This window comes from Acomys minous (genome assembly GCF_964271855.1).
Source record: "Acomys minous genome assembly, chromosome: 10".
Classification (NCBI taxonomy): domain Eukaryota; kingdom Metazoa; phylum Chordata; class Mammalia; order Rodentia; family Muridae; genus Acomys; species Acomys minous.
Genome location: NC_140491.1, coordinates 70,019,687 through 70,030,909, shown reverse-complemented (window position 1 = coordinate 70,030,909; position 11,223 = coordinate 70,019,687). Strand labels below are relative to the sequence as shown.

Genomic DNA, 11,223 nt, shown 5'->3' with positions numbered 1-11,223 from the left:
AACCCCCACCCTGTCGGATTCAATACACAGTGTGCAGACAGGTGGGTGCCAGTCAGCCCTGCTAGGCACTTTAGACCTTGGGCTCCACACAGGCCAGAAGCCTGCTCTCTCCAGGCTTACACGCAGGGAGCTCAGTGCCAACCTGACGCTAACCCCAGAACCCAGTGACAAGAACACCCTAGGCCCAGCAGTATGGCTAAATCCATTTATTTCCCAAGTAAAAAGCAAAATAAAGAGGAGCTGCATCAGCAGGGTGCCACAACCCCGTCTCCGCCTCCTGTCCTCTGTCCTACACTACCAATAAATAAGTTTCCCATCCCAAATGATTATTAGAACCTCTTCCCACTTGCCAGCGCCAACCTCCACTATGATACAGGGGTGTCCCGACCCCGGAATATACAAAATGGTACACAGGTACAATATGTACACCGGGGGAGGGGAAGACTACCCCACCCCAGAAGCCTGTCCTGCTTGGCGTACAGCTACCCCAATTGTCATAAGGCCTGAGAGAATGGTACCCACTTTCCCTGTCACAAAGTGCCTCAAAAAGATGGAAGCCCTCCTAAGTGGGATGCCTTCCTGAGGCAGTTAGCCCCAATTGCCTGAGGACCCACGGAAATGCGGCCCAGCCCACTGCCCTAAAGTGCCTCTAAGAAGATGGGAGTTGGGTCTGGGGATGTGCTGGGCCCTGGGCTCCACCCCCAGCATCACCACATAAGGGAAAAGGTAGGTAGTGCTTGGGCGTGAGTCAATTGGTAGAATGCCTGCTTAGCATTGCCCAACACTGGGCACAGTGGTGAGGCCGGGGAATCAGAAGTTCAAGGTGCAGTGAGTTCGAGGTTAGCCTGGAATACATGAGACAGTATCCAAAGAAAATAAAGATGAAAGGGGTGGGGAAGAAAAGGGTCATGGAAAGGATTGAGATGGTGAAAAAATCAGGAGCCCTGCTGAAAGGTAGACTATTTACCAACCCATGCTGCACCTAGCCTAAGGGCCGTGAAAATGCTGCCAAATCCTTTTGGCCCAGAGTGTCTTGAGTAAGAGGCCCTCCAAATGCAAGACAAACTTGTGAGAAAGCTACCAGGCTACCCAGTCTGCTCTGTCATTGAGTCTCTGGTACTTTCTCTAACAGGAGTTTAGAAAGTAAAACTTCCCTGTTTTAGACAGCGTAAGACCTGTTTGTACTCCCATTAAGATAGGGCGTCTGGTTTTTTTTTCCCCAGACAGGGAGGGTCTCAATGTAGCCCAGTATTGCCTCAAACTTAGTAGGTAGATGAGGACAGCCGATTCTCCTGCCTCCACTTCCCAAGGACTTGAATTACAGGTATCAGCAGTTTCAGGGTGCTGGGCATGGGGCCCAGGGCTGTGTGCATGGCAGGCAGGCACTCTACCAACTGAGCTACAGCCTCAGCTGCTGTAGGGGGCAGAGTCTGACTTCATTATTATAAGGATGAGGGTGGTTGAGGAGGGGGTGTAGGGGCAGAACCTTGGGCTGCCCTTGGTGAGGCTTTGGCCGCAGTCTTTTAGACCACCATGATTTTCACCTCGTCATTCTCATCAGCACGGTAGAAAAAGGGGATGCAAGGATTGCTACCCAGGCCTGGGTGCTCCTGGGGGTTCTGGATCTCACGCAGCAGCTGCATGATCTGCTGTGCAGTGGGGTTCTCATGGGGAGCGGGTACCCCAGCCTCTCCTTGTGCAGGCTCTGCATTGTCAGCCAGGCTCACCTCCTTAAGGTCTTTAGAGAAAAACGGGGGGGGGGGGGGGGGGGGGGTCATGGCTCTGCACGCCAGGGGAGTCCTCCCATTTGTGCCTACCCAAGACAAGGGTTCTACTCACCACCCTGCTGGTCAGCAGCCCCAAGTTCCTGGGAGCCTGTGGGCACTGCGGTGGGCACATGAGCAGGGTTCTGAGAGAGCGCCAGGAACTTGCCATGCCATTCATTGCGCTCGCTCACAAGCCTCAGCACCAGCTCCTGCAGCTCTAGCAGCTTGACCTGGAGACAGAGGTGCTCAGCTGGAGTGCCCCAGCCCAGGCTAGCGGGGGCTGGGCTACAGAAGCGTGAGGCCTACCTTCATCTCCTCCTTGTCCTGAGCCAGCCGGCTGATATACTCCTCCTTCTCCAAGTGCCGAGCCTTCAGCACTGCTCTCTGGTTCTGGTAGAGGGCGATGTACTCTCCTGTGGGAACGGCAGGTGGACGGACACGGCTCACACACTGGCTCCCCCACCTGCCCCATGTGCAGCCCCCGCCGCCCTAGGCGGGGCTCTGCCTCACCAATGGTGTCCGTCTCCCCAGAAAGCTGGATACAGCAGTGTTCAAGTTCCTCTACCCTCTCCTTGAGCTCCACTTTCTCCTGCATGACCTCCAGGAAGCGGCTCTGGAACCGACACAGCCGTCTCAGGGACTCAGGAGCCCTGGCTGGCCCCACCCTCCCAGCCCCAAAGACATACTCACCTGCAGCCTTTCCATGGCTACACGTAGGGCCTGGTTGCCCTCCTCAGATGCAGAGTCACTCACATTCCTGGGGACCACTGCCTCTTTTTCGAGCTTGCTTTGGACTGGGGCTGCCAGGTGAGCCAAGCTCTGGTAACGTGCTTTCTGCTCTCTCAATTGCGCACGGAGTCTGGCCTGTTCTTCCTCGGCACTGGCTATAGCTGCATTAAAGAATGCCACCTGCACCAAAGAGGGAGGCGTGCTTCTTAGGGAATGTTCAGGGCGAAGGGGCAGGGAGGCAGAGTGGGAGCACCTGGTCCCAGATGGGAGACTCATCACAGGCACAACATGGTAATCAGAAGAAATCAGAGGGCAGGAAACCAAGGAGCACGGAGGTCGGGAAGGGAAGGGGCAGGGCACAGCCCAGCTCACCATGGCCTCTCTACTCTCTAGGTCCTCTGGGATGGTCAGACTGGGCCGAGGAACCTCCTCGTCTTGTTCTTCCTGGTCCACATCTCCTGGGGGCAGACAGTAGGTTGTGTCCTCTAATAATCCCAGCAGGCAGACAGAGTGGGCCAGGGGAAGAGCTTGGAACTGCACCTCTGTCTTCCCACTGCATCCCCTGCGGCCAGGACTAGGAAATGCCCAATCAAAGCTTCTCCAAATATGTCAATCTATTCCTCTCCTCCTGTATGGTTTTACCTTCCCTAGGGAGGGCCAAGAGGCTCAGCTGGGCCTGGAGCTGCTGGTTTTCCTGGCTGGTGGCTTCTAGGCGCTCCTAAGGGGCCGGGAAAGAGTGAGAAGGTACAAAGGTGGCCAGTCCTCCCACTGGGACCCAGCCTCAAGAGCTGCCTCACCTGGGCTGCTTGCAACTCCTGGCGGGCCACTTCAGCTGCCATCTTGCCCTGTACCTCCTCGTGCTGCAGCTGGTCCATGAGCTGTGTCTGCAGCAGAAACTGCTTGTGCAGGGCCTCCTTCTCAGAGGTCAGCTGCTCATAGGCAGCCAAGTGCTGCTGGTAGGCAGCGGCATACTGCTGCAGGTGCGACAGGCACTGGTCCCGCTGCTCCTGCAGACCCTGTGCTTCTTGGCTCTTCAGCTCCACCTGCGGGGAGGCTAGGCCTGAGAGCAGGCACAGCCTTTGCACCCAGCCCCACACCCAGTCACCTTTCTCCGAACTTTAGGCCCCAAGAATGGAAAAGCAGATGAACAACCCATTCTGTTCTGCACAGCTACTAGTGCCCAATATTTGATGCATATTCTCTCATTTAACTTTCAACACCTCTATGAGGAAACTCCTCCTTTAAGTTCAGTAAACAGGTTTGGTGACGGGAACATTTGAGTACACGGTATGAATCCAGCCTGAACCCAGGGCCTTGTATAACCTCCAGCTATAAAAAGGCGGCCTCTGGCCTTGGCACAGATGAAGAGCAGTCCAGGGCTACCTATCTCTAATAAACAGTCACTGGCTGCTTTGCAAGACTGGGCTGCCTGTCCCAAGGCTGCAGCTGATCTAGGATGGGCCTTGAGCACTCCCTCTGCACCTCTGCAAGTGCCTGGCACTACATGTGTGGCCTTACCGTCTCCTTCAGCTCTCCCAGCCTCTCCTGCAGTTCGCCTAGCTTCTTGGCCAGCTCTTTCTTGACATGCTGCTCTGACTGCAATGCACTGGTAATCTCCATGTTCTCGTTGGTCTGGACAGAGAGCAGCAGTCAGCAGGACCTAATGTGACTGAGGTTCCCAGAATTGCATGTGTACCTCCTCCCACAGACCAGGGAGGGCTGCTGGGTCATTCCCACACACCCTAGGGCTTTGGGTCGCAAGGTGCCTTCACCACTACCATCTCATGTGAGCTGGAAAGCACCCATCCCTTGTGGGTGCCGACCAGAAAGGTGAGTGTGTTCCCTGTGAGTAAGGAGGGCCTGCAGGCTCCGCACCAGCCTGACGAAGCCATTCTGCAGCTCGGCGAGCTGCTCCTTTAGCTCGCGGTTCTGTGACAGCGCTCTGCTGATGGTGGTGCGGTCGCTCTGCATACTGTCCAGGATCTGCTTGCGCTCCTCGGCCTGCTCACTCCAGCGCTGGGCCTCCTGCTCCAGCTCCAGCAGCCGCCCCTCCTGCTCCCGGTTCAGATGGCTCAGGCTCTCATTGTCCTGCACCTGGGCCCGCAGCTGTCCCGTCAGACTCTCCAGTTCCTTCTGCAGCTGCTCAACCTCTCCCTGTAGCCTCTCTTCCGCCTCGGAGGGCCCAGCTGGAGTCTCTGGCGGGGGTGTCTCCTCTGAGGAAGGTAGGAAGCACAGTGAGAGATTCCACTCGTGGCTTGTCAGGCTCCCTGCCCTAAGCCTTGGCTTTTCTGTCAGGGTCTCAGACGAGGTAAGCTTTTCAAGACAGTCTAGTACCGTTCTGTGATGCTAGGTCACCTGCAGCGCTTAGCAGTAGGCATCGCCACCCTGCCTTGTCCAGAGGGACACATGCTCAGAGAGATGACAAGACTCGCCACCTGGTCCTGGCAGAGACCTCTTGCCCTCGGCTATAATGCCGTTACACCCACCCGCCTCCCCAGGGCACTGGGAACCACCTTCATGGCCCTTGGACCCACACCTGCTCTCAGGTCACCCTTTCCCTACTCACCCAGCTGACTCCTGAGTTCGGCCAGGCTGGTCTCCAGCTCTTGGACCTGACTTTCTCTGTGCTCCTTCTCTTCCTTCAGTGTGTGCACCTGCCCAAGGCACAGGGCGAGAGCTGGAGACCCCAGGCACCATCCATTCCCTGTCCCACCTCTGCAAAACCGCAGTCCCTAAGCCCTCCACCGCTCAGGAAGGGCAAAGACACCAGGCCTCACCTGCTCCGCCATCTGCTGCAGCCTCTGCTGCCACATGGCCTTCTCCCCCTTCAGGTTCTCCGCATACTGGTCTCTCTCCATCTGGAGCTGTTTCAGCGACTCCATCAGCTGCATCGGTCAATGCACAAGTTAGGAAAGGCTGGCACTGGTCCTCACCTGCCCTTGGCCACCTGGGGTCATGCCCTTCCCCTCCTCTACAAATCCTCACCTGGACTACATGAGTCTCCAGCTGAGCCCGCTCCTCCATGGCATGCTGTAACTGCTGGTTGCTGTCAGAGGCCTCTGATTGGCTAGAGAACTGTGTGAGGAAATGAGGGTGTAGGCCTGGGGAGCCTATGCTGCTCCACTGCAGTGCTCACACCCTCAAGAGAGTGAGCTAGGATTGATGGACTACTCAGGGTCATTGCCATATGAGAAAAGTGCCAGGACGAGGTAAACAGACTCCTGCATAGGCCGTTTATATTAAACAGAGTGATGGCTTTTCAGCTGGGCATGGTGCCTCATGGCTGCATCCTCACCACTTGGAAGACGAAGGTAGGAGGATTACCATGAGTTCAAGGCTAGCTTGGTTACTAGGGAGTTATACGTCACCCTGGGCAACTGATAGATTCTGTGTCAACATAAATAATAAAAAGATGTTTTCAATCAGGACCCTTCAAAAAATTAAAATGTAGCAGCCACATCACCCTCACAGAGATTATGGCTCTACAGGTATGGTCAGGGCTCCACTGTTGAACAATTACTTTAGAATTCTACCCCAGGACCAGGAGGAGGCTGCAACTGTCCAATGCTTGGCTGTAGGTTGCCTCCACAGATACAGAGATTGTGTACCCGGGACTCAGGTTGCACCCCAAGGACGCTGAGATTGTGTGCCTGGGCCTTAGGAATGTGGGCTACGCCTCCCACCTGCTGTAGCAGCAGCTCTGACATCTCCAGCTTCTTCTGCAGCTCCTCTACCCCCGACTGTGCAGCTGCCTTCTCTGCCACCAGGACTCGAAGTTTCTCCTCCAGTTCTGAGTTGTGTTGTTTCAGATCCTCGTTATTTTTGCTGGGGCCAGAGGCAGAGCAGAAAGGAAGGAACCAAGAACAAAAGGGACCATATTTTAGAGTGACACATGAGCTTTGGCCCACAGCCACAGGACATAGCATCAAGTCACAAGTGACAAGCCTCAGAATGCATTACCTGGGCCAGAAGCTGAGTCAGGAGCATGGCTGGGACTAGGGCACAGCTCCTATGACTCCATACTCCACACTAAGGCTGCAGGTAGCCCAACCCTTCCCATCCTTACCTGTTCTTGTACAACTCCAGCTTGAGGGCATCTCGCTCTTTGGCTAGATCCTTGTTGTACTGCAGATAAGAAAGCTGAGTGTGGACATTGGCAGGCTGAAGGAGCAGCTGGCACAACACCAGCCCCAGTGATATTCCACAGTGACGTTTCCTCTTCCTAATCACACTTGACATTTTCCCAAAGCATTTCTTTTTCTTTTTCTTTTTTTTTTTTTTTTTTGGTTTTTTGAGACAGGGTTTCTCTGTGTAGCCTTGGCTGTCCTGGACTCACTTTGTACACCAGGCTGGCCTCGAACTCACAGCGATCCACCTGCTTCTGCCTCCCGAGTGCTGGGATTAAAGGTGTGCGCCACCACGCCCGGCTCCCAAAGCAATTCTAAGCCTGTGGTTTCATTTGTGTTTCTGTGTGCATGCCTGTTTTGTTTTTTGGGTGGGGTCATAGTATGTTTTCTAAGCTGACTTCAAACTCCTGGGCTTAGATGGCCTCACTGCCTCAGCCTCCTCAATAGTTGAAACCAAAGGTCCACACCACCAGTCATAACCTTCAGGGTCATTTGTTTGTTTTTAGTCTTTAGTTTGTTTGGTTTTGGTTTTTCAAGACAGAGTTTCTCTGTGTAGCCTTGGCAGTCTTGGACTTGCCTTGTAGACCAGGCTGGCCTCGAACTCACAGCAATCCACATGCCTCTGTCTCTGGAGTGCTAGGATTAAAGGTGTGTGCCACCATGCTTGGCTCCTTTTTTATTATTATTATTATTATTATTATTATTATTATTATTATTATTATTATTATTAAAGATTTATTTATTTTATATGAATGGTCTATCTGCATGCACACCAACATGCCAGAAGAGGGCATTAGATCACAGTATAGATGGTTATGAGCCACCATGTAGTTGCCGAGAATTGAACTCAGGACCTCTGAAGAGCAGACAGTGCTCTTAACAGCTGAGCCATCTCTCCAGCCCACCAGCTATTTTTTTTCTTCCCAAACAGGAAGCGATCCAGGCAAGTCTTGAATTTACAGTGTAGCCGAAGTTGGCCCTCTTGCCTCAGTCTCCTCAGTACTGAGCTCCAGGCATGTGTTGCCTTGCCTAGCATTCATTTTGGTTTTTATGAGACAGTCTCATGCAAATGGGGCTGGCTTTTAACCATAGATTCTTCCTCTGTTCTCTTCCAAGTGCTGGGATTACAGGTATGTGCCACCCCATCTAGTTTACTCCTTTGTTTTGTTTTGATGATGATGATTTTTTTTTTTTTAACACTTTTTGAGACAGGGTCTCGATACACAGCCTTGGCTGTCCTGGAAATCACTATATAGACCAGCTCTGTCCTCAACTTGCACAGATCTGACTGCCTCTGCCTCCAGAGTACTGGGATTAAAGGTGTGCATCACCACTGCCTGACCCATGGACTTAAAGAAAAAAAGCATTTACAGCAGGCTAGCATTGGATCAGGAACTGTCAGACCCTACTAGTGTTGTAAATATTGTTCACTGAGCACTCTAGCAGGCACCATTGCTAACACTCCCATCCAATCTTCACCCATCTAGAACAGTTGCTATCACACACACACCAGGCAGAAACAGAGTATACAAAGGCTAAGTGCCGGTCTCAAGTTACTTAGGCAGAGAGAGCTGTGACCTGAACATTTTGGGGTGTCTAAATCTCTATGTCCTTTCCCTGGGGGCTGCAGATAAGGAGAGGAAGTTTAACTTCTATTTGAGTCTTGTGCTCTCCTCTGAACAGATGGTTCATTTACACGGTCTAAACCTCGGAGGGTACAGAAGCAAAGTGCCTCCCAGTCACCCTGTTCCCGACCCCGAGTTTATCCATTTCTCAGACATGTGTTATATATACTGCACGCACACATGCACGCACGCACACTGTCCTCTCCACAAATGGTACCATGCTAAACTTTTCTTTACTTTTATGACCCAAGCACCATATCCCATCTCTTAGCTCTTAGCTAAGGCCACACAGAGCCAGTTGAGGTCACAGCAGGCACCTGCCTCTAGGTTTTGCATTCAGTGCTCACATGTAGAGCCCCCAGGTACCCATCAGTGGACTCATCCCCAGCTTGCTTCTACCAACCAAAAGCAGCAAGAAACAGCCTGTGCTGAGTTGTCAGCAGCAAGACATTGGACCATGCTGAAAAGCCCTTGAAGCTCACTGTCCACCAGGAAGTGGCTGATGGCCAGGGAGGCGACTTGTCCTACCCTGTCCGCCTGTTTCTGTTGTGTTGACACAGTAGACAGGGTCCGCTCCAGCTCTCCCACACGCTGTCGGGAAGACTGTAGGCGGCTGGCAAGATCCTCCGACTCTCCTAGAAAGAGAGAGGCCTAGATGGAGCCCCAGGGACCCTCTCAGGCACCCACGGCATCAGGCATCAGATGGAGCCCCAGGGACCCTCTCAGGCACCCACGGCATCAGGCATCAGATGGAGCCCCAGGGACCCTCTCAGGCACCCACAGCATCAGGCATCAGATGGAGCCCCAGGGACCCTCTCCGGCACCCACGGCATCAGGCATCAGATGGAGCCCCAGGGACCCTCTCAGGCACCCACAGCATCAGCACCAGGCCGAAGGCTGTCCTGGTCCTACCTGCTTTCTGCCTGGCTGCTTGCTGAGTATGGGCCAGGGCCGTCTGTAACTCTGCCTTCTCAGACACCAGGATGCCTATGGTCTGAATGTGAACCTTTGGGAGAAAAGCCCACAAGTGCTGAAAGGAGAGAAACGCTCTCCAGGTGACATGGAACACTGTACAGGCCACTCACCTGCAGTTGTTCCCTGAGAGCTCCCTGCTCTTTTGCCAACTTCTGCTGATAATCCTTCTTCTCCTGCAGGCACGGGGAAATGCAGCTATTAGTGGGGAAGCAGAGATGCCCAAGGGGCAAGTCCCCAGAAAGATACCAAAGGCCCAGGACAGACGCACCACGAGGCCATGTTATCAAGGAGTAATAACATGTGGAATGAGCCTTCCGCACGATAGAAGTAAGCAAGACCAAGGCCTACAACTCTGAGGCCCCACCCACCCCTATCGCCACAAAAAGGAGCAAACACAGAAATCCCATTACTTTTTCCAGTTGATCCAGAGTGTCCTGGTTCTGTTGTTTCTGTGGGAAGAGTCAAAGGAAGCTGACTGGGGCTGGCCCCTTTCATGACACCCCAAGCAGAGGGAAGGACTTGAAAAAGGTACTCAGCCCGCATGGGCAGATGAACTAACAAATTCCTCAAGCTCCCAAGGAACTACAGTCTGTGTTCTGGCTGCCTCTGGCTCACAGCTATGCAACAGAGGTCTGAGCCTGTGTCCAAGTTAAAGGACAGTAACTCTAGAAACACATTCGAGAAAGAAGACTACCCTCTGCTAACTTGGTTGGGACTTGGAAGAGTGTGTTGAATTAAGAACTGACAACCAAGCCAGGCGTGGTGGCGCACGCCTTTAATCCCAGCACTCGGGAGCAGACGCAGGTGGGTCTCTGTAAGTTTGTGTCCAGCCTGGTCTACAAAGCGAGTCCAGGAAAACCAAGGCTACACAGAGAAACCCTGTCTCGAAAAACAAAACAAAAAATGAGCGAACAAAAAAAGAACTGACAACCAAGAGAGGAATGGGAGAGCACTAGACTCTGACAGCTCAGTGAGACTTCACACTCTCGCCTCTTGAGAATGGAAAGAGGTCTCTGACCAACCTCTAATTCTGCCTCAACAGGAAACTCAAACCCAGGGAATGGTGTGGCCAAAATCAAAGAGCAAATACGGACCTAAGTCAGGACAGGACACAGGGATCCTGACAACCCTCCACTGGAGGGGCCAAGCTCAGGCCAAGAGGAGGGGGGGGGGTGAGGACTCAGCAGGGGGTCTGCGGTACAAAACAGGCACAGAGCAACAAGAGCCATGCTGCATGCTCTGTGCTCTGGTGCTCCAGCTGAAACTCAGGCCCCAGGTTTCCCATTCCCCCTTGGTCCCAGAGGGCCCCTAGTCCCTTTCTTCAGAGCCCCAAGGGGAAACTGAAGCCCAGGACTGGCAGCAAGAATCAGGGACCCCACTAGACTCTTACCAATTCCTCTATCGTGCTACTGAGTTGTTTGTTTGTTACATAGCTGGAGTCCAGGGCTACTGCTAGCTCTTGGTACCGGCTCTGAGGCGCATGCAGAGAGGAGGAGTTGGAGGAAGGATGGGGGGAAAGGTAGAGAGAGCATCATTAGGGTTGGGGGTGGTGGGCTGTCTCAGCTGGCGGTGGGCACCCAGGTCCCACTGTAGGAGGAGATAGGTGGTTGGCTTAAAGGGTCTCTGGGCCACGTTCCAAGGCCACTCACCTCCAGCTCCTTCATGTTGGAAGATGTGAGGCCCTCCCCGTTGATGTAGGAGGTAGACTAGGAGAGACAATACCTCACGTGGAGACGCCCGTCACCCTCAGTGTCTAATCCCTCCAGCCTCCTTGTGTCCCCTCAACTAGCAGACTCTGCCTTGCTGTACCTCACACCCTCTCTGTGCATCTCTCCTCATGGTTCTCACCCCGCCATGGCTCAGCCCCGCCCCTCAACAGCTGTCATCTCACACTTTCCACACCAGGATAAAATCACTCGCCCTGTGGTCCAAACCCAGGTTGTTTCCAAGTATGACAAGAGTCTCTTGAGACTTGCTGCCTCAGTTTCTACCAAACTCTCC

General features: G+C 53.5%; 1 protein-coding gene across 7 annotated transcripts in view; it reads right to left on the bottom strand.

The window, feature by feature from the left end:
• Positions 1 to 191: 191 nt before the first annotated feature.
• GOLGA2 (golgin A2) overlaps positions 192 to 11,223 on the bottom strand; it is a 20,747-nt gene continuing 9,715 nt past the window's right edge. For 4 of the 7 annotated variants that reach the window (XM_084797870.1, XM_084797873.1, XM_084797871.1 and 1 more), the window contains 21 exons: positions 10,872 to 10,928; positions 10,613 to 10,693; positions 9,633 to 9,671; positions 9,333 to 9,395; positions 9,160 to 9,253; positions 8,776 to 8,882; positions 6,562 to 6,620; positions 6,179 to 6,320; positions 5,481 to 5,570; positions 5,273 to 5,380; positions 5,062 to 5,149; positions 4,371 to 4,708; positions 4,014 to 4,127; positions 3,293 to 3,538; positions 3,138 to 3,213; positions 2,868 to 2,953; positions 2,457 to 2,675; positions 2,277 to 2,379; positions 2,073 to 2,179; positions 1,840 to 1,996; positions 192 to 1,738 (listed from right to left, as the gene is read on the bottom strand). In XM_084797870.1, coding sequence (XP_084653996.1) covers positions 1,524 to 1,738; positions 1,840 to 1,996; positions 2,073 to 2,179; positions 2,277 to 2,379; positions 2,457 to 2,675; positions 2,868 to 2,953; positions 3,138 to 3,213; positions 3,293 to 3,538; positions 4,014 to 4,127; positions 4,371 to 4,708; positions 5,062 to 5,149; positions 5,273 to 5,380; positions 5,481 to 5,570; positions 6,179 to 6,320; positions 6,562 to 6,620; positions 8,776 to 8,882; positions 9,160 to 9,253; positions 9,333 to 9,395; positions 9,633 to 9,671; positions 10,613 to 10,693; positions 10,872 to 10,928 — 2,589 coding nt within the window. In that variant the 3' untranslated portion in view covers positions 192 to 1,523. The remainder of the gene's footprint in view (positions 1,739 to 1,839; positions 1,997 to 2,072; positions 2,180 to 2,276; positions 2,380 to 2,456; positions 2,676 to 2,867; positions 2,954 to 3,137; positions 3,214 to 3,292; positions 3,539 to 4,013; positions 4,128 to 4,370; positions 4,709 to 5,061; positions 5,150 to 5,272; positions 5,381 to 5,480; positions 5,571 to 6,178; positions 6,321 to 6,561; positions 6,621 to 8,775; positions 8,883 to 9,159; positions 9,254 to 9,332; positions 9,396 to 9,632; positions 9,672 to 10,612; positions 10,694 to 10,871; positions 10,929 to 11,223) is intronic. The other 3 variants (XM_084797872.1, XM_084797874.1, XM_084797876.1) reach the window with 1 other exon arrangement.